General features: G+C 32.5%; 1 protein-coding gene across 1 annotated transcript; it reads left to right on the top strand.

Moving 5' to 3' along the window:
- Positions 1 to 408: 408 nt before the first annotated feature.
- LOC143067474 (uncharacterized) lies at positions 409 to 21501 on the top strand. Its single transcript, XM_076240774.1, has 5 exons — positions 409 to 689; positions 8855 to 8994; positions 13075 to 13187; positions 18790 to 18990; positions 19927 to 21501. The coding sequence occupies exons 1-5, from the start codon at positions 553 to 555 to the stop codon at positions 20005 to 20007; spliced, it is 672 nt and encodes a 223-aa protein (XP_076096889.1). The 5' UTR covers positions 409 to 552; the 3' UTR covers positions 20008 to 21501.
- Positions 21502 to 21996: the final 495 nt, after the last annotated feature.

Here is a 21996-nt window from a genome sequence, read left to right as displayed (position 1 = left end):
ATTGATTACTAAAAATTATCCCCAAAAATATCCTGTGTGGCAATATAATATAGATCATGAAGGTCCACATGATGTTACATATTACCCTACTTGACTCCATATTTCGGTTAACTGAAAATACTTTTCAAACCGCCCCGTGTTATATATTATATATAATGATTTGTAATTGATACCATCGTTCGATATCAAAGTTTGAAATTCCCAAGCAATATTCTTGACCTCGAATACAATGATCAAACAATATATACGATCCATTTAAATTGCAACATAGCATAACAAAAACATTACAACAAAGGAAGCTTATTAACAAATGTTTCATAATTGTAAAGTTTAAGTAAACCGTTAGTATTTTTAGTATTTTTAAAAAACCTCTGATTTAAATGTAAAGCGTCAAAACATAATGACATTGCACTCACTTGGAAAATCAGGTTAAACTGGTTTGAATGGACTTTGAGGAATTCTCATTGTACATTCCGAACATTTTACAAAATTCGACATTCTTTTTAAATCAAGTTGGATTTGACTTATATCCATATTAAGTTGAACATCGAAATGAACTATCAAGCTTTAAAAGACTTAGCTCCATGCACTGTTGTAAAATGGGACACATATGTAGACAATCCAGGAGTTTTGTATGATCTGATAGCATCCCCGGATATGATTTGGAATATGACTTGTAAACAAGATAGGTAATTATTTATCAGTTTGAAAACGTAATGTTGAAAGTGTTCTTTTCTACCAGTGTTTTATTGAAAATAGCATATACATAGTTTTGTAATTTTAAAAATCAATAGAAATATGATAACCGAAAGATTAACATTTTTTCGCCGAATAGATTTTCTTTTTAATGATTTGAAGCATTGTTCGGTGCCCTGTTCTATACCTTGATATTCAACCTTGTGTTGGTTAGCCAAATTATTAAACAAAGGTAAAGCCTTTCTTGTCCTATTCTTAATTTCACTTTCCTTGAAATTCATGTTTCGTTGGCTTCTTATGGTGTGCACATTTTTAGTTGGTTCGATATGCCAATGTGTTTGCAGCGACATCTCAGATTTTCATTAACTTCAAGGTTTTATAACTTTACAATTCTCTACCACAGGGATACAAATATCAGGATATAGATTTCTCAAAACTTTCACTAATGCAAATTTATGAAAATCATAAATAAATCTGTGCGTACTTAAGGCATAATCTAGTCTGAAGACATCCCTTTTTTGTTGATGAAATGCCTTCTACTAATTGCATTTTATTCATAATTGTATATACTGTACATATGTTTTTCTCTATGCCTTTTCAAAATGACTAAATTACGGTTTATTGAAAATAAAGATATACAAGGAAGAATGATTATAATTATAAAGAGTCCATACAAAGGTCATGACAAAGACTTGAACAAAATCGGTAAATTTTCAGATCATAAGATTTTTCTGTAAAACTTTAATTTTCTTAAAACCCTTAAAGGGATATGTGAAAAACAAACTTACAACTAACATATAAACATAAATATAAGACAAGTTATGTTGAATTAACCACATATCTATGTTTGATTTTACAAAATTTAGCAATCTTTTTGTAAACATCACGATAATTATTTTTGAACACTTCACAAAATATAGTAAGACAATAGAGATTTTCTTTCACTGTTGAAAAAATCTCATTAAAAAGTATAAAGAAATTCATCACAAATTCGGTCGTTCCAAACACAGAAACGACCTTGTTGAATAGATGAAATGTGATTCAAGGTCAAGTTACAGTAAAGGGGCTATGTCACAGATTTTCTCAAAATGCGGCTTTGGCTCGTTGAACTCCAAAATTTGAAAATCGATTATTGACTTTTGACGAGGTCAATACGTTAGTTATGAACTTGTTCCGATTTTATTTAGTATATTGGCCGATGACGAAGTCCGAGGTTCACTATAATCTTACAGGTCCATATAAATCTTATCGACTTAGTGAAAGTCTATAATTTATATGTTACATATGTGAAAAGTGTGAGTTTGAAAATGTTATTGACTCGATGTTACTGTTTTGGGAAATGATATCAATTCGATGTTACTATTTTTGGAAATGATATTAACTCGATGTAACTATTTTGGGAAATGATATTAACTCGATGTTACCATTTTGAAATAGTAATGTCGAGTCAATATGGCAAAATAGTGTATAAATACATAGTATGAATTGGAAAACACGTGACCAAATAAACCAATGAGAAACAAGAAAAATCAAACTATGTGTAATATATATATATATATGATGTAAAGACGGGTTGTATAAACATAATGTACACAGCCATTTATCACCATCATTGCTGGTGATCCGATGGATAAATCTGTTGTAGAGTTGTCACTGACTCAGACGTACTTATAAATATAATTATTTTCTGTGACTGTATCTTGCATTAATTTGTAGGATCATTTACTATAGATAATTGAGCTGATCTGTAACAATAACATCTCCATGCCTTATATATTATGTACTGTAGTACGACGCTAGATTAAAACTGACGAGGTAAGGTAACACACGTCCACCGAAAGCTTTATTTTAGTGAAACCCAGGTGGTCGTGTGGTCTAGCGGGATGGCTGCAGTGCAGGCGATTTGGTGTCACGATATCTCAGTAGCATGGGTTCGAATCCCGGTGAGGGAAGAACAAAACATTTGCGAAAGCAAATTTACAGATCTAACATTGTTAGGTTGATTTTAAGATATATACAACTCGTCTAAACATCAACCCAACAATGTTAGATCTGTAAATTTGCTTTCGCAAATTTTTGGGTCAACATATTCATGCCTTATATATCATGTACTGCAGTACGCCGCTAGATTAAAACTGACGAGGATAGGTAACACACGGCCAGCAAAAGCTCTATTTTTTGTAGAGCCCAGGTGGTCGTGTGGTCTAGCGGGACGTCTGCAGTGCAGGCGATTTGGTGTCACGATATCACAGTAGCATGGGTTCGAATCCCTGCGAGGGAAGAACCAAAAATTTGCAGTACATGATATATAAGGCATGAAGATGTTATTGTTACAGATCAGCTAAATTATCTATAGTAAAGGATCCTACAAATTAATGTAAGATACAGTCACAGAAAAAAATTATATTTATAAGTACGTCTGAGTCAGTGACAACTCTACAACAGATGTATCCATCGGATCGCCATCAATGATGGGGATACATGGCTGTGTACATAATGTATATACAACTCGTCTAAACATCAACCCAACAATGTTAGATCTGTAAATTTGCTTTCGCAAATTTTTGGTTCTTCCCTCGCCGGGATTAGAACCCATGCTACTGTGATATCGTGACACAAAATCGCCTGCACTGCAGCCGTCCCGCTAGACCACACGACCACCTGGGCTCTACAAAAAATAGAGCTTTTGCTGGCCGTGTGTTACCTTTCCTCGTCAGTTTTAATCTAGCGGCGTACTGCAGTACATTATATATAAGGCATGAAGATTTTATTGTTACAGATCAGCTAAATTATCTATAGTAAAGGATCCTACAAATTAATGTAAGATACAGTCACAGAAAATAATTATATTTATAAGTACGTCTGAGTCAGTGACAACTCTACAACAGATGTATCCATCGGATCGCCATCAATGATGGGGATACATGGCTGTGTACATAATGTATATACAACTCGTCTAAACATCAACCCAACAATGTTAGATCTGTAAATTTGCTTTCGCAAATTTTTGGTTCTTCCCTCGCCGGGATTAGAACCCATGCTACTGTGATATCGTGACACAAAATCGCCTGCACTGCAGCCGTCCCGCAAGACCACACGACCACCTGGGCTCTACAAAAAAACGAGCTTTTACTGGCCGTGTGTTACCTTTCCTCGTCAGTTTTAATCTAGCGGCGTACTACAGTAGATGATAAATAAGGCATGAAGATGTAATTCAGCTAAATTATCTATAGTAAAGGATCCTACATATTAAAGTAAGATACAATTACAGAAAATAATTATAATTAGTACGTCTGAGTCAGTGACAACTCTACAACAGATGTATCCATCGGATCGCCATCAATGATGGGGATACATATATATATAAATGACTAAACTTGGCTTCATATATATATATATATATATATATATATACACATCGACCACCAAAAGCTATATTGTTATGTAGCCTATGTGGTTGGTTGGTCAAGGGCACTGAACACGGTGCAGGTGGTGTTGCGCAGGATGTCACAGAAGCAGCCACGTTCATTTACAAGATTAATTTGTTTTAATCATCATCAAACTGCTATTTATTTTGGATGTTTATATAGGCAGCCTTTGTTGTAATGACCTTACCATCGTCAAATATAAAATGTTATACTAGTTGAAATCGGTCAGTGATGTTCATTGGGAATGTATTTCTTCACAGTCTTTGTTGTAATATCTTAACTGTCGGCACCTTTGAAATTTTAGAAATGTACCAGTTCATATCTCATTATTTTTCTTACGTCATATTTGAAATTTAAAAAATTGAACAAACTTTGCCTCTTATGCAAATTACAAAATGTTTAAATCAACAGGACTGAGGTCAAAGAAGGTAATAAGACGTTCCATGTTATCTTACCGACATTAACAACTGCGTTTGGCATGGTGATCAGCTCGTCGTGGTTGGAACTTGAGGATCGCACAAGAGCCAATGGTAAGATGAAAACCGGTTTTGTCTGCCTGTTACAGATGGAAGATTTGGAGTTTGAAGACATACAAGTATAGCACATACCCCAAGGAACATCCAAGCAATTGTTCTTTACGATAGAGTCTCAGTGGAGGTATGAAGGTGCATCTCCCATGACTGCAAAATTGGACTTGGTGACTATATGAGGAAACCTTAATGGTGATCAAAACATCAGAGAAGTTCTTCAGCCAGGAGTTGTACCTCATTTGATAACCACCCATCAGCTGCAAGACCTGTGTTTATGGATGACAACGCTAGGCCGCATCGTAACTGCTCTTCATGGCCTGTCATGAGCAATTTAAAGACATGTTAAGCCATCAGGTACATGCAGCCGAACCACCTGTACACAATTTATGTCAGTTGGGGGCAGCATCGCACGGGAATTGTGGCAAATACCACAGCAGGTAATCCGATGACTAACTGGAGGGATGAGGCGCAGGGTTGAGGCCTGGATCCTATTATGTGGTGGTTACAGCTAAAATTGAATAATAAACTGTGGATATCGTTTACAGACTTACAAAGTACGTTTTCTAAATTAAATGACAATAGTTTCATGCAATACGAACTCAGAAGGTCCATACTTAAAATGGACATGTTCTAGTGTTTAAACTGGGCTTGTTGTTTTGTGACAATCTATTCATTAAATCATTATTTTTGTGCAATTTGTTGTGTTTTTTCTTAAAGCTAAAGTTATCTTCTGACAAGTGCATTACTTTTTTTTTGCCACCATTTGTTCCGGATTTCCTTATCGTATTATTTGTTAATTTGAAGGAAAAAAAACGTTTGGGGGCTTTTTCTTTGTGTATAGTTGAATTAGAATAAATTAGTATGATTCATTTCACATCATAATCATACTGATAAAGGATATCTGTTATCCGAAATATTTATAGATAATTACATTTATTATTTTCTTTTCGTAATATTGGTGTTTTTTGGTACACTTTTGAGGCGTTCTCAGTAGCATGGGTTCCAATCTATATAGATAATTTAGGCCGGGTGTTACCTTTCCAAGTCAGTTTTTATCTAACGTCGTTCTACAATACATGATATAAAAGGCATGAAGATGGTATTCTTACAGATCAGCTAAATTATCTATAGTAAAGGATTTTACAAATTAATGTAAGATACAGTCACAGAAAATAATGATATTAATAAGTACGTCTGAGTAAGTGACAACTCTACAACAGATTTATCCATCGGATCACCAGCAGTGATGGTGATACACGGCTGTGTACATTATGTATATACAATTCGTCTAAACATCAACCCAACAATGTTAGATCTGTTAATTTACTTTCGCAGATTTTGTGTTCTTCCCTCGTTTGGATTCGAACCCATGCTACTGAGATATCGTGACACCAAATCGCCTGCACTGTAGCCGTCCCACTAGACCACACGACCACCTGGGTTTCATAAAAATGAAGCTCTCGGTGGCCAAGTGTTACCTTTCCACATCAGTTTTAATCTAGCGGCGTACTACAGTAGATGATAAATAAGGCATGAAGATGTAATTCAGCTAAATTATCTATAGTAAAGGATCCTACATATTAAAGTAAGATACAATTACAGAAAATAACATACATATATATGTATATGTAGAAGAAACTAAAAAACCAGTTTAACTCACTGACTATCGTTATTTCATAGTTATATAATTATGTGCATGTTAATTGTCTTTCTTACTTATATATACATGTATGTGTGTGTGTGTGTGTTTCATTTTTGTAATTGATTACTAAAAATTATCTCCCAAAAAATATCCTGTGTGGCAATATAATATATATATCGTGAAGGTCCATATGAATGTTACATATTCCCCTACTGGACTCTTTTCAAAAAGCTCCCGTGTTATATATATAATGATTAGTCATTTATACCATCGTTCGATATCAAGGTTTGAAATTCCCAAGCAATATTCTTGACCTCGAAAACATAGTTATCATATGATCAAACAATATATACGATCCATTTCAATTGCAACAAAGCATACCAAAAACATTACAACAAAGGAAGCTTATTAACAAACATTTTATAATTGTAAAGTTTGAGTCAACCCTTAGTATTTTTAAAAAACCGTTCGTATTTTTAAAAAACGCTGATTTAAATGTAGCGCGTCAAAACATAATGGCTTTGCACTCACTTGGAAAATCGGGTTAAACTGGTTTGAATGGACTTTAAGGAATTTTCATTGGACATTCCAAACATTTTACAAAATTTGACATTCTTTTTAAATCAAGTTGGATTTGATTTATATCCATATTAAGTTGAACATCGAAATGAACTATCCAGTTTTTAAAGACTTATCTCCATGCACTGTTGTAAAATGGGACACATATGTAGACAATACAGGAGTTTTGTATGATCTGATAGCATCCCCGAATATGATTCGAAATTTGTCTTGTAAAGCAGATAGGTAATTAATCATCAGTTTGAAAACGTAATGTTGAAAGTGTTCTTTTCGACTAGTGTTTTAATCGAAAATAGCATATACATAGTTTTGTCATTAAATCCATAGAAATATGATAACCGAAAGATTAACATTTTTTCGTCGAATAGATTTTCTTTTGAATGATTTAAATATTGCTCGTTGTCCTGTTATTGACCTTTATAATTGACATTTTGATGGTTAGCCGAATCAATAAACAAATGTACAACTGTCCGTGTCCTGTTCTTCATTAGATCTTTATAGTGGGTACATTTTTTAGTTCGATATGCCAATGTTTTTGCAGCGATTTCTCTGATTGATCAAATCTTGTTTTTTATAACTTTACATTTTTTACACAGAGATACAAATATTAGATTATAGTTTGGTCAAAACTTTTACTAATGTCATTACCAAAAGTATATTTCTGTATGCCTTTTCAAAATAACGGTTTATTGAGAATATGGCAGTAGGATTATTATTATAAAATTGGTCATGAAAAAGACTTAAACAAAATCGGTAAATGTTCAGATCATACTTGATTATTCGGATATCTTTAAATGTAAGACCGTAAAAACATTTCGTTCCTAATTAGAGACACTGATGAAAACATTTGAAACTTCCGTTTTTTTTAAAGGGATATGTGAAAAACAAACATAAAACTAACATATAACACATAATAGTATTAGTCCATAACAAAATAGTAACATTGAGTCAATATCATTTCCTAAAATAGTAACATCTAGTAAATATCATTTGAAAATGCCTGTACCAAGTCAGGAATATGACAGTTCTTGTCCATTTGTTTTTGATGCGTTTTGTTTTTTGATTTTGCCATGTGATTATGGACTTTCCAAATTGATTTTCCTCTGAGTTCAGTATTTTTGTGATTTTACTTTTTCCTAAAATAGTAATATCGAGTTAATATCATTTCCTAAAATAGTAACATCGAGTCAATATCATTTCCTAAAATAGTAATATCGAGTTAATATCATTTCCAAAAATAGTAACATCGAGTTAATATCATTTCCAAAAATAGTAAATAAAGGCAACAGTAGTATACCGCTGTTCAAAACTCATAAATCAATGAACAAAAAACAAAATCGGGGTAGCACTTGAGTCAATATCATTTCCTAAAATAGTAACATCGAGTCAATATCATTTACGAACTTACCTGTTTACATAAAATTATGTGATACATAAACTAAGGACTTTCACTCAGTCAGAAGGTTTGAATGTATTTGGCTTCATAATGAAAAAGCAATCCCTAAAACTCGACCAATACAATTCAGATTAAAAAGTCCATCATTTTTATGATATGCGGCACATGTGTTTGTTTTCCATTAAATCAATGAAGATGTCACACAGCAACGCCATACAAAGTGCCAAAAATATGATATTTTACAAGGTTATTAAGATGCCACTAACTACGGTATAAGTATTTTTTTTCAAATCAGCTAGTCTCTGATTGAATTGTTATGCCTTTCGTGCAAACGTTATCGTTTATACCTGCAGCAGAATAACAAAGACACGTTTATTGAGGCATTCTAATAAAAATGTAAACAACTAAAACCTGAAAAATTGAAGAGCGGAATGAATGTTAATTGAGCATGGTACGCTCTTTCGTGCTTGGCTTGCGAACTGTGCAGTGGGATTGCTGTCATTAATGTGTCACCTTCACATCTTTTTTAAGTGGTATTTTCCTTTTTAGAATATAAATTATTGCTTATATTTTTCATTATCAGAACATTTAAAGTAGATACTACCGAACAACTCCAACTTGTCATAGAAGATCTCCTTCACAAACCAATGTTGTTTAAATGTTTTATACTACTGCAGACAGAAGAATTCAGGATTCTTTACAATAACATTATTTCGGTGGAAGGTATGTATGAAAAATACCATTAAGTTATACTTTATATTTCGAAACTACCATAGAAAAGAATTTTATTATCTGTGATGCGTTCTTCTTTGGATATTATAAAACAAACAAAATGTAACTGGCCATTTTAATTGATAGGTATTTTTATTAGTATATGCAATAGAAGGATAATGCCTTTCTTCATGTTAAAATACAAGCGTTAGTGAGTATTTAATATGAAAAAAGGTTTTATCATTCTCTTACAAACTTAGAATATTGTAAAAATGATAATTATATTGGTTATAATCAAAAATAGATTTCAGTGCTTTTAGTGTATGCCCCTATATTTTTACAGTTAGGGTTTTCTTTGCTTGTGAGAACGCTGTCTACATATTCCATTATATTAATGTTTTATTTCTTTTACTGTAATTTTTTCTCTATCGTTTGGTCTAGATCTCTTGTGAAGAGTTGTCTCATTGGCAATCTTACCACATCTTCTTTTTTGTATAGTCGGAGCAATGTTTAATATAAATGTTTGACTTCCTTTTCAGCCATATCATTTATGGATTTGTCTTAGTAATGAAATGAATGTCTTGTTATTTAGGAAAGTTTTAAAATAATTGTGTTTTAGACATAAGATTATTATGTTAGGTTATTTATTTAAAATCTATATATGCAAATAGAATTAGAAGATATAATCGCGTTCTAGAAGAATTTCAAAAGTTAATTTAACCATAGATAAAAACATGGTCTTACCAACCGCATTCAAGTAAGCTGATTTTTGGATGTGTTAGCGGTATCAATGTTATATTTAGTTAATGAGATTTTTCTTTAAGGACTGCTTTGATTTAGTCATTATTAAGGTTGATCTAAAGGAATTGAAAAATATGGCTTTTTTTACACCACCAAATCTACTACGAGTACAGACAAATTGATGCATCTAGGAACATATTAAGGCATAGTAGGACCTAGATATACAAAAGTAATATAAACTTTGTTTCAGAAAATTAAAAACTTCCCTGGATTTTGAGGCAGCAGCCCTTTTGCGCCAATTACTGTTTTTCAGTAGCCGAAGGTTTTAAATGATCATAAAACATGACTAATCATTTGCATATGTATATGCATATAACAATTATATTACTTTGATTTTAATTTACTGATAACAAAACCAATTTTATACCAATAAAAACAATATTTAAAGATCAAAAGAGTTGCTAAAAGACGTCTAATTATGTCCATATTTCAAAGATAAACCCGCTCAAACGTGTTAACTTTTATGAAAAGTGATTCTTAATAAACATTAATTGAAAAAAACCAATCGAAATAGTAACATGAACCTTAGACCCATTCTACAAGTGCTCAAAAAGAAAATTCTAGATTAGATTATTAAAAGTTTTGGGGCCAGTTTCACGAAGCTGTCTTAGGATGGTATTATGACATTATTCCTAAGAGGGTTTCACAATGTGGTCCCAACTTAGGACATATATTAAAGTTGGTAATAAAGTTAGGACTACTCGAGAGGTGTCGTATGATGGTCATACTTTTATTTATATAATTTAAACTTATTTTCTATATTAACTTAACAAATTATTTTTCTATTATCTAATTAGCAAAGGATCTCTTTACTGCTGTTACTAACTCAACAATGATTCATCAATAACAAAAAAAAAATCGATATATGTTTAGAAACAATGAACGAAGTGACAAAATGAATTCAAATCACTTTTACCAACAACAAAAAAAGATCATCATTTTATAATTCCCCCCCCCCCCCCCCAAATATGTTTCTGAATTTTTGTAAATTGGTACATTTATAATAGGTTATATCTATATATTACACTACTATTTTATATTAGTTTTAAAAATTATCTAATGATGGAATATCAATCAATACGTTTAGTAATTTATGGGAACCACATATTACATGTACATGAATGCTTCAATAAAGCCATGTTTTAAAATATTTGAAAATTTAAAGAACTTGCGACAGGGTTATAATATCTTAGCTAAGATCATCATAAGGCATCTTCGAGACGAGGTCTGAGATATGTTATAGGATAGTCATAAGAGGATCATAACATGTTAGTGTTAGAATAGCTTTGTGATACCAGCCCCTGATGTGATTGTATTTTTAAAGAGTGATGTTACTATTGAATAAGGGAATATTAGTGTAGAGGCTTTTTAAAGGCCATGAATCCATTCACTAATTGAAGCAAAATGGGCACAGAATGTCAAATATATCGTCCGACTAACAACATTCGTTACTTTATAGAACGTTAAACACCATTAAGTCTCACTTTTTATTTACACAAGCCCGTGTTCTAATTAGCACAAAATATGTTTAAAACATGCGCACAAACTTACTGTTAACATTATCGTCATTTTGCTTTTTTTCCTAGTAACTTATTATATATTAGCTGCTTACATAAAAAATTATCAAATATTGTTAATAAAGCATCATATATTTTCCCTGCTATTAGTTTTGAAACTTATAAATTATGAAAATGTAATGTACATAATTAATAAGGAGGGATCGTGAACAGCCAAATATTCCTGAGGTATTTGCGAACGCTTCGACCGATTGAAATACAGTACGTGTCCTATTAGAATCGACATTACATCTTCATGTTATGCTCTATGCTCATTTACACATGAGAAGGCATTAAATTTGACAATGTTTTACACCACACTAACGCTCATAGTAAAATATCGACAAATTTAATGCCTACCCATGTTAGAATGGGCAAAGTGCATGACATGAAGGAATTATTTCTTAAATCACAAACAGAGTGCTCTAGAAACGATGAAATTGTTAACAAATAAAAAAGTTAGGCTATTTTATTGGTGATATGCAATTCGATTTGTTTTATTTTATCATGGTGGATAATTTATCTCATGCATCATGCTCCAAAGCAGCACTAACGGTTGTGTTACCTATCAACCGTACCTCATACGTAGCAAATCAGGGAATAGTAGAAATCCGACTTCACCATTGAATTTTTCGTAGACGTTTATGTCGTCACAATGGACATATTTGTGCTAAAAGTTGTTTCGGATCATAACAATTGCCGGACACGTTTGGGAGAGGAAAAAATCGGACACGTTTAAGGTTTATGTACCCTTCTGTAGCCATTTTTGTACGAATTTTTCAAACACCAATTGTATCAAAACTACAGATATAATGAATAAATTGACAGGCCATTTTGAACATATACTAGGGGGAAACTTGATGCAAAGCATTATTATTTACTGTTGCATTGCATTTAATAGAAAAAGAGTACTTTGTGGCAAATAAATCAAGATTTTCATAGAAAATCCACAGCCTTTAATACAGAGATTTTTGTTATAAAATTTGAAACATAGATTACTCACTTGCTTTTCTATGATGTGCTAGTGTTTATTTTTTGCAAAAAAATCTATATAACCTGCAAATTCCAAAATACCTCGTGCTGAGTCACAAAAGTCGAGCGCACCCTAAAAGGTGTACTTGATTTGGTCCATATTTGTATTTGTTCTAATCAATAACTACATTAATAAACTTGTTTTAAGTAAATAAATGCTAGTACTGCATGCAATAATCCTATATATATCGGTCATCAAATTGCCAAATATGATAGAACAAGGATAAAGGCTGTTGATTTTCTATAAAATTTCCATATGTTTAGCATTGAAGCTACACAAGGGTACATAATCCTTAAGCGAAGTAAATAATTGTGGACATTTTTCGTAGAAGATATGATTTTGTTGACATGTTTGCTTTTTTTCCATTTTGCAATGATATCTGATTACCCCTCCCAATAACCGTTTGGTATCTTCTTGTTTTTTAATAGATACTTGCAGGTTCAACAAAACCGGATTTACATGTGAGCAATACTAGAACAATATTCACCAATACAGTAAATGATAACAACCACCACTGAAATATAGATTTTTCAAAGAGAAAACCTTGTTGAATGTCCTTGATAACAAAGTTTAACATAATTGATAACATGATAACATAAAAATGGTGTAAATTGCATCAAAACAAATAAGGAGCGATCACATTAAATGGATCGATTGAAAAATTGTTCTTTAAACACTCATGTTCCCTTTTGCGCTTTACAGAGTGGTTTGCTGTTCTTATAAATCCACAGAATCCAGAAATACAAGAGTTTTTGCATCCATTATTGACAGATGCAAGAAAGCATTTAGACGCTGGAGAAAAATTCTGCCTGAAGGTAAAAACTTTACAACTTAAGTGTTATAGGAACCGGAATTGCTCATCTGCAAAACGTTCCCGTTCATATCTAAATAGTGCTGCTGTCTTCGGAAAAAATACGAAATAATTAAATGATACTTCTCCGACTTAGATCCGTATTGCACATTTTGAATTAACTTCTCTTCACAACGTCAGACTGTCCCAGAATAGTTTTAACCCTATTGAGATTTTGGTTTGATCCACACTTTCAGCACACTTTACTAAAATCATGGTGGCCAGTATTTGTTATAAAAAGCAAACTGGAATAACCACTTTCGACAGAAAAAGTTAAGTGACTTTCAAGTGAATCCTATTTATCAATTTCTGGTATATTCGCTTCCCTCAAGTTAAGTATGCCGAGAAGTACTGTATGGAATATCTGAATCAACAACATTAGAAGATTTCTATATTAAGTTTAATCTGTTTTGATGGAGACATGAATAGGTATATTAATGTTTTGGAAAAAAAACAGTCGAAAGCAACATAACAGGCTTGGTCTGGGTAGTCTGTTTTCATTGTAATTCAAGTCAGAGATATCAGCTCTTTGATTTTAAATGGAATTGCATTGTGTCTTGGCTTGACGTTTTTTCTGATCTTAAAAGTCAAGAGTTATACGGGATTATTTGAAAGGTTTCTAAAAAAATAGTGGATTACCACCACTATTTCTGGTAAACTAATTAATTCTTAATTTCATTACATACTTTCCGTTTACTAAATTGTACAAGTACAATTGTATTAGTACAATTAACACAACAATTAAGAACAGCATTTGACAATGGTGAACATGGAAATATATTATTAACATATAAGAATGTCTTAACCTCATACACACACTGATAAGCATTAAAGATATAATTTTATACTTTTTTTTAGTTAACTGGGGCTCTGAAGGCTACATGGGAGCTTATGCCATCACTCGACGTCCGTCGTCGTCGTCGTCTGTTGTCATCGTAAACTATTTTAAGAATATTCTTCTCTGAAACTATTGGGCCAAATATCTACAAACTTTAACTGAAAGTTCCTTAGTGTATCTTGTTTATAAATTGTATCCGAAGTTTTGATCCATCAACCAACAAATAAAAAAGAAGATGTGGTATGATAGCCAATGAGACAACTGTTCACAAGAGACCAAAATGACACAGACATTAACAAATATAGGTCACCGTATGGTCTTCAACAATGAACCAAGCCCATACCGAATAGTCAGCTATAAAAGGCCCCGATAAGACAATGTCAAACAATTCAAACGAGAAAACTAACGGCCTTATTTATGTAAAAAAATGAACGAAAAAAAATATGTAACACATAAACAAACGACAACCACTGAATTACAGGCTCCTGACTTGGGGCAAGCACATACATAAATAACATGGCTGCCATTGTTAAAAATAAAAAAGGGGTCAAATGCAGTTTTTGGCTTATATCTCAAAAATCACAGCAGTTAGAGCAAAAATGAAACTGAAAGAGAGATAAAGTGAAAAGAGGGGTATGGTCTATCTGTTATAAGAAAAATCAGACGAGTTCGACAACCCATTGTTGGTTTACCGTTGGAAATAGTTTATTTTTATTAAATTTTACTGTTTTTGGTTATTTCGTTAATATCAGAATAGATAGAGAGACAGTATAATAAATGGCAATAAATGATCAACTAAGTAGTACGATCTACAAATAAGTCAACATGATAAAAAAAGTCAATTGACCATTTGAGGAGTTGTTGCCCTTAAAATGACTTTTTTTAATTTTTCAAAAATCTCCTTCTCTGCAACTACTTTGCCAAATATTTAAAAACTTAATTAAATGTTTCTTAAGGTTTCTAGTTAATATATTGTATTTGGGGTTTTAATCCTTTAAAAACATGGCGGCAGTTTCTAAAACTATGACATATGGGTCAAACGAAGTTTTTGGCTTTCATCTCAAAAACTGAAGCAGTAAGAGCAAAACTGAGATAGGTGAAAGTCGTTAACAGGTTTAGATCTACCTGGCAAGTGATATAGTTTTGGTTTATGTATTATCTTTAATATTATTATAGAAAGAGAGAAAGTGTAAATGACAAAATAGTTAAAGTAAGATCTACAAATAAGTCAAATGTCTGAAACTGAGCGATATCAGGCTCTCATGAGCATCTTGTTATATAACTATCGTTTCTGTGTACTTGAAACTTGCTTTATCAAAGTTGTCCAACAAGGTCCTCCTATCATAGTAACTACTCGATTATTTATCCTATTTTAAGTAAGGTTCATATTGCTTTGTTTTTCCGTTTTCAATGTTGTATTTTGAGATATAATACTTCTCAGTGTGTTTGTTATTTCTACTGGTAACGGTCGTGTCTTCATTCACCTAAACACAATTTTTTCATTCGGCGTTTTACGTTTGCGCAAATTGGCATTACTTTTCCGGAAAAAAAAGATGACGTTTCCGGAAAAAAAAGTTTACGTTTCCGCAAATAAATATCTTACTTTTCCGGAAAAAAGTAACTATTCCGGAAAAAATAAATTATTGCTTTTCCGCAAATAATTGAGGAATACTTGTTGATCGAAAGCAAAGCCTTAATATAAAATAAATATTAAGTAAGTCAAAGGTCATCATAACATGCAAGTAAACTTCATCATTTAAATCTATGAAAACGTATTTTCAAAAGTCAGCACTAATCAGAAATATCTTGATATGAGTTCATATGTCGGTTTTGGCAGAATATCTGTAGCCAACACGCCGCATAAAGTCCACAGTAGTAAATTCACCGTTTACAAGTTTTGTATTTTGTTCAAGAACTTAAGGAAGTCCATCTTCTCCTTTTCACATTTTCAAACGGGTGTTTTTACAGTTAGAGTTCTCATCTTTATGTAAGATGTTGTTTGCAGTTTCAATAACACATCGATAAAAACAAACAAAAAATGTTAGGATGGCTAGCGTAAAACTGCTCGTTCAAATGGGCATGAAAAGACTCGGCACTATTAGTGTTTTCGTAACAGCAGTATGCATTACACATTCAAAGTCATTATGAACTACCTCGGGAAGTTATTCTTCGGGTAGTGCACACATCAATAAGCCGATCCAACAGTTTCGTGTAACATTCCTCGGATTTAAGTGGAAGTAACGCAAATACAAGACGAATGTAGTTACCATTTTTACATCCATGTATCGAATAAAAGAGGGACGAAAGATACCAAAGGGACAGTCAAACTCATAAATCTAAAACAAACTGACAACGCCATGGCTAAAATGAAAAAGACAAACATAAAAACAATAGAACACATGACACAACATAGAAAACTAAAGAATAAACAACACGAAGCCCACCAAAAACTAGGGGTGATCTCAGGTGCTCCGGAAGGGTAAGCAGATCCTGCTCCACATGTGGCACCCGTCGTGTTGCTTATGTGATTACAAATCCGGTAACTAGTCTAATTCGGTAGGTCACATTCATGAAAGGGAAGGGGATTGTAGTAACGACGTAAGGAACATATCCGATATCATTTGTGAAACGGTTATTCCATAACGGTCAGCCAACTCGTGATGGCGTCCGTAAAATTTACGAAGGGATGATTTTAACTTCACCATTTGGAATTCTTGGTTTAATAGCTTCCTTGTGAGCAGTAACCCTCTATCAAGAAAATCATGATAGGAAATGCAAGCACGGGAATATCGTATCAATAGGGAGATATATACCCCGTATGCAGGTGCTACTGGAATGTTGCTACTTAGAAATGGAAAGTTCACAATTGGACTTGTCGTAAAGTTTTGTTTTCAACCGACTAATTGTCAATTTCTAGATGTAAGTCAAGATATGAAGCCGACTTAACTGTATCTGTAGTATTCTTTATCTCCAATTCGATGGGATAGATGCGTTCCACATAGTCACCAAATTTTGAATTGTTTAGTGAAAGAACGTCATCTTTATAGCGGAAAGTAGAGTTAAAGGATATTGCTAACTTCTTATCTTTCTTCCTAAGAAGTTCCTGCATGAAGTCAGCCTCATAATAATAAAGAAACAAGTCGGCAAGTAGAGGGGCACAGTTTGTTCCCATTGGGATGTCGACAGTCTGTTGAAAAACACGTCCTCCGAAAGTTACAAATATGTTGTCAATCAAGAGAATATACTGAGTTGGTAGAAGAATTGCGGACAGGATTTAAATGTGCCATCTATGAAAATATCAGTCATTTCATTACATAGACATACCAATTTGGTGAAACAAGTATAACGATTCCCGAATCAAAATTATTGACTAATTAAAAGTTAAAATAAGTTTCAATTTTGTTAGTGTTCAAATCTATTTGTCTTAATGTCTCGTGAATTTCTAATCTACATTTAGGTAATTTTGGAAACTGCTTTCGCCTGCCTCTGTATAAGGACATAGCAACATTTTTCAAGTCAATATATATTCAATTATTTATAATTTACCAGGTAACTTTCCGGAAAAGTAATAAATACAAATTGCGGAAACGTATACTTTAAATTTGCGGAAACGTAGCATTGGGACTTTGAAAAATTAGCGGAAATGCAATACGCCCTTTTCATTGTCATACTTTCATATTCGGTTGTAATCGTATCTAAGGATGAGAATTTAAATATACCAATGTGTTTTTTTTTAAATTTCAGTAATGGCTCTGAGTTCGACGACAGAACAAGTCCGAACCGTTATTGTATTTTGTCTTATCACATGTTATGCGTTCTCCTTTGATATCATCTTTTCTTCTTCACATAGTTTAAAAAAACCTATACTTAATTTCGGTATCGGAACATTGATGTACGGATATCATTCGTAAATACAAATCAACCTGTAGTGCAGACATCGCATACGTTCAGGTATTTCACATCCCATCTTTTATGTTCATATTCTATACAAAAAACAAAAATGTAATCGTTCACCTCAAAAGCTAACCAAACCTTTAAACAGACTTATTCAGAAGGAAAATATAGTAACTGTTGTCAAATCATCGAAGATGGTATTTTTCGGAATTAATATCGATTCTCTTATAGGGTCTTTGCATTGAAAAAAAACATTTATTTTAATACCAGCTGTTGGTATAATGCGGGTTATTTTTGTCTCGTATAATCCATGATGGCATGGTACTAAAATCATAATTGGAGGAGTTGTGCTTAATTTTCATATGCTGAAGACATAATCATTCGATAAGTTTGGTTGAGGTCTTGATCTGGCATGTTAGTAACTGCTAGTAATCCTTTGTTAATTTATGTTGATCATTGTCATTTTGATACTTCTATTACCTTCTCTAACATCGGACTCGGACGTCTGTTAAACTGAGTTTTACTGTGCGTATTGTTGTTTGTTTGTTTATCCCACATCAGCTAGAGGTATAGGGGGAAGGTTTGCGCCTGTCTAAAGTCGGGATCCTCTAACTTATGTAAGTCTTGTGTGTGAGTTTTATTTTTCATTTTTTGTTTAATGTCCAGCTGAAGCCTGCCGCCGGATTCATTTGGTGGCCTTGGACTGTTTATGCTCGTTGGTCAGGTAATCTTTTTGATACATTATCTGATTCGATCATCTATGAAAACTTCAGTTGACAGTTTTTTTTTTATCGCAAATCCTTTGATATTTATCTGTTTGAGATAATTTTTTCAGATCAAACTTGGACAATGTTTTGCAGAGTGGTACTTAAATGATAGAAAGAACGAAAATAAGTGTAGCAATACGAAAATTGGTTTAGCAGGGATGGGTTTACAAATCTACAACGATTCTAAACCGATACCGATCTGCCATGATCCAGGAATAATTTGTTCATTTTTTCCATGCTGGTTGCTTTTGGGAGGTTCATGTTACATGGTAAGTTTAAACATCTATTTTTAAGGCTTTTTTAAGTTCAAGTTTGGATTGACCAAGAAATCTCAAATTCTGATGTGTGTGTGTGTGTCACAATAAGTAACGTTAATTATTTTATTATTGAAATGGTGTTGTTAAAGTATGTTACTTATCATTTAATTGGTAATGGATGCAAACATTTTGATGCATGACATTTATATGAATCTTATTGCCATTGAAACGATCATACCATAAAGGTATTTTATTAATCATTTATTTAAGATTAAAGAATGATCATACATTTCATTCAATATTTCCTCTATATCACAGTTACATTCAGCCATTGTAATTTGTTGTTTTAAAGGAAGTACACCACTAATTCATGGTCCCATTGCTTTCTATGGTAAATTTCTCCATTTCAAGCAGACACACCTCTTTCATTTTAAGTTCAAATAAAGTGGCAATAATTACATGTCAAAGCAACACTTTATGGTGTCTTGTACTGAAAAAATCCACATACCTTTAATGGCATATAAGAAAGAACTGGTTCCCGGAACCTCAGATCTGACAAACAGACTAAATATACCCTCTGTTCAAAATTTGGTGCAGTTTTAAAAAAAAATAAAATTAAAAGTCCTAGAGTGAACTTCAAAGATCACCAGTCCTTCAGCTTTCATTTGATGCCAAACAAACCTACATGTCCTACATATTTTAAAAGTTACAATCATGCGTAGGAACTATTTTGTGTTAAAAATGTACTACTTTCTGGTATGTGCTTTCTGGCCGGGCCCTAATTAGTGGTGTTACACCCAAATAAAAGCCTTATTATAAACAGCATAGGTGTGGTAAATTTTAGATTTCGTAAACACTGGGTATAATAAATTGTATGAAAATCCTTTCATAAGATCATTTTGCCTAAAACAATTCAGGCATTATTAAATATTGCTCATGATTTTACAGGTACATAGAAAAATGGGATTTGTCGATAGAATAGAAGGGTTAAGTGGTATACCCATATCGCTTTTAAATGAAGAGGAATAGAACATGTATATAGTAATACCACATCGAAGGAACACTTAGGCAGTTTTGTATATATTTTGATTTTATTCACATGTACATCATACTTGATACATTTTAAAAGGTTATAGTTAAAAAAAATTTAATATTACTTTCCTCTAAGATTGCTTTTTATAGCTCCGCTATACGGATGTATTAGAAACACATTTCCCCACAGATAACAATATCAAAGATTGTAAAAAAATATCTAAACAATAGCTATAGCTCTTAATGATTGTGATTTTCCTTCAAATACAAGCATTTTCATTTTGGGTCAAATGTTTTGATACTACATAAATCATTCAAGAACATCATTCCATCAGAACAAGAATTGTTTCAGTAAATACTACTACGTGTCAATTCTGAGAGGAGGAGACTGGATCTTTTCCCTTTGCCAATCAAGATGATTAAAAACAAATTCATTGTTTTGCTAACTATGAAGGACCGTGTGGCGTTAAGAAAATCAAACGTTGTACAGGATCGTTGAGATGGGTCTAGATCAACACCTGCCAATAAGAAGCAAATGAACTATTTAACTAGACCGATTTTAACAGTAATCAAAAGTTGCGCTAAAATAATCCATAAATGCTAGAAATGTGTATGAGACCAATTCATCAACATAAATATAGTCCATTCGTTACTCAATTCGCAAAGATGGATTGCAGTTTGGTATACTTTGTACGTAACGTTCAGATAATGTTTGAATATACATCGACGAATGTTTTTTTCCTTGATTATAATAGATACATGTAATTTATATTTCTTTATAGTTTGAAGATATCAGTCATATAAATGTTTCATAGCAATTTCTAATGCTTTTATAGATTTTTTAAGATAGGGTGTCTTATTAGGGATTGATTTCAGGTTTCTCAAATTTCTAAATTATATTTTAACCTCTTCGAACCAACTGTGACTAAGTTGGTCTTTAACAGCTAATTGTCACTTAGTTATTTGCTTTTCTGTTGATTACTATAGAGATGTACCTTACATGTAGCTTACAGAGTTTTTAACGTGTCCTTCAACTTGTAGCATTTCAGATATCATTTATTGGATGACATCTGGATTGTTTTGCTATCAGAATAGTATTTTTGTAACTGGTATGAGTATCCCCAATCCATATAGTAATGTTTGTATTATATGTTTTCAATATATTAATGAAGGTAGTGAAGTCCAATGCATTTTCCCCTGATATTCAACCGGAAAGACACTATCAGCTGTTCTAGGTTTATGAATATTTCCATTGGTGGTATTGAATATAAAATAGAGAATGGAAATGGGGAAGGTGTCAAGTTTATTTGTGTTACTTTGTTCTTTGTGTTCAAATATGAGTTGTTTTTTATGCATTTTGAAATTTTGTATGTGTATGTTTTTGTTTTAAATTAACTGGGTAATATAGCTTTTTCTGTTAGATTTTTTTTTTCTAAATAACTTCGCTTTTTTGTGGTTGTAATTTATAAATAAATACTCATTGCAACTGTATTTGAATTTTATGTTTGATAGTATTTTAGCTTTGAATGGATATTTCACACTGTTTATATAAATATTTGCAGACTCTGCGGGACAAAACGATATGTGTCAAATTTCAATTCCTAAACTGGCTTTAGACTGCAGTAAGTTATATAGCAATATAATTAAGATCCATTTTGTTACATCTCGTGATCAATTTTATTTGGCAATCGCCAATGGCAGTCAGCAGGATTAAAGAACATCAGTTGTTCAACCTGTTAGTTAATGCGTTTTGTTTAAATATACTTCTTCACTTTTTTGGTCTTTTAGAAAATGTTGTTTGTGCTGTATTTAGACCCTTCTACAACGAAATTTGTTTTACATGCACACGTATAAATTTAGACTTGTTTATATAAATATATTTACATACAAGTCTGAATTGAAAACAACGTTCAAACCTATGATTGAGTTGGATAAATATGTCTTCAGTGATTTTAGAGATCGAAACGGTATTTGGAAGGCCATATA

This window comes from Mytilus galloprovincialis, chromosome 3, assembly GCF_965363235.1.
Source record: "Mytilus galloprovincialis chromosome 3, xbMytGall1.hap1.1, whole genome shotgun sequence".
Taxonomy (NCBI): domain Eukaryota; kingdom Metazoa; phylum Mollusca; class Bivalvia; order Mytilida; family Mytilidae; genus Mytilus; species Mytilus galloprovincialis.
This window is presented reverse-complemented; position numbering and strand designations above follow the sequence as displayed.

Excerpts from the sequence above, each read along its gene's own strand:
- LOC143067474 (XM_076240774.1), top strand. The coding sequence starts at position 553 with ATGAACTATCAAGCTTTAAAAGACTTAGCTCCATGCACTGTTGTAAAA. Across the intron at positions 690-8,854 it reads ATGACTTGTAAACAAGATAG|AACATTTAAAGTAGATACTA; the intron begins GTAATTATTTAT and ends TTTCATTATCAG. Across the intron at positions 13,188-18,789 it reads GAGAAAAATTCTGCCTGAAG|ATCAAACTTGGACAATGTTT; the intron begins GTAAAAACTTTA and ends TAATTTTTTCAG.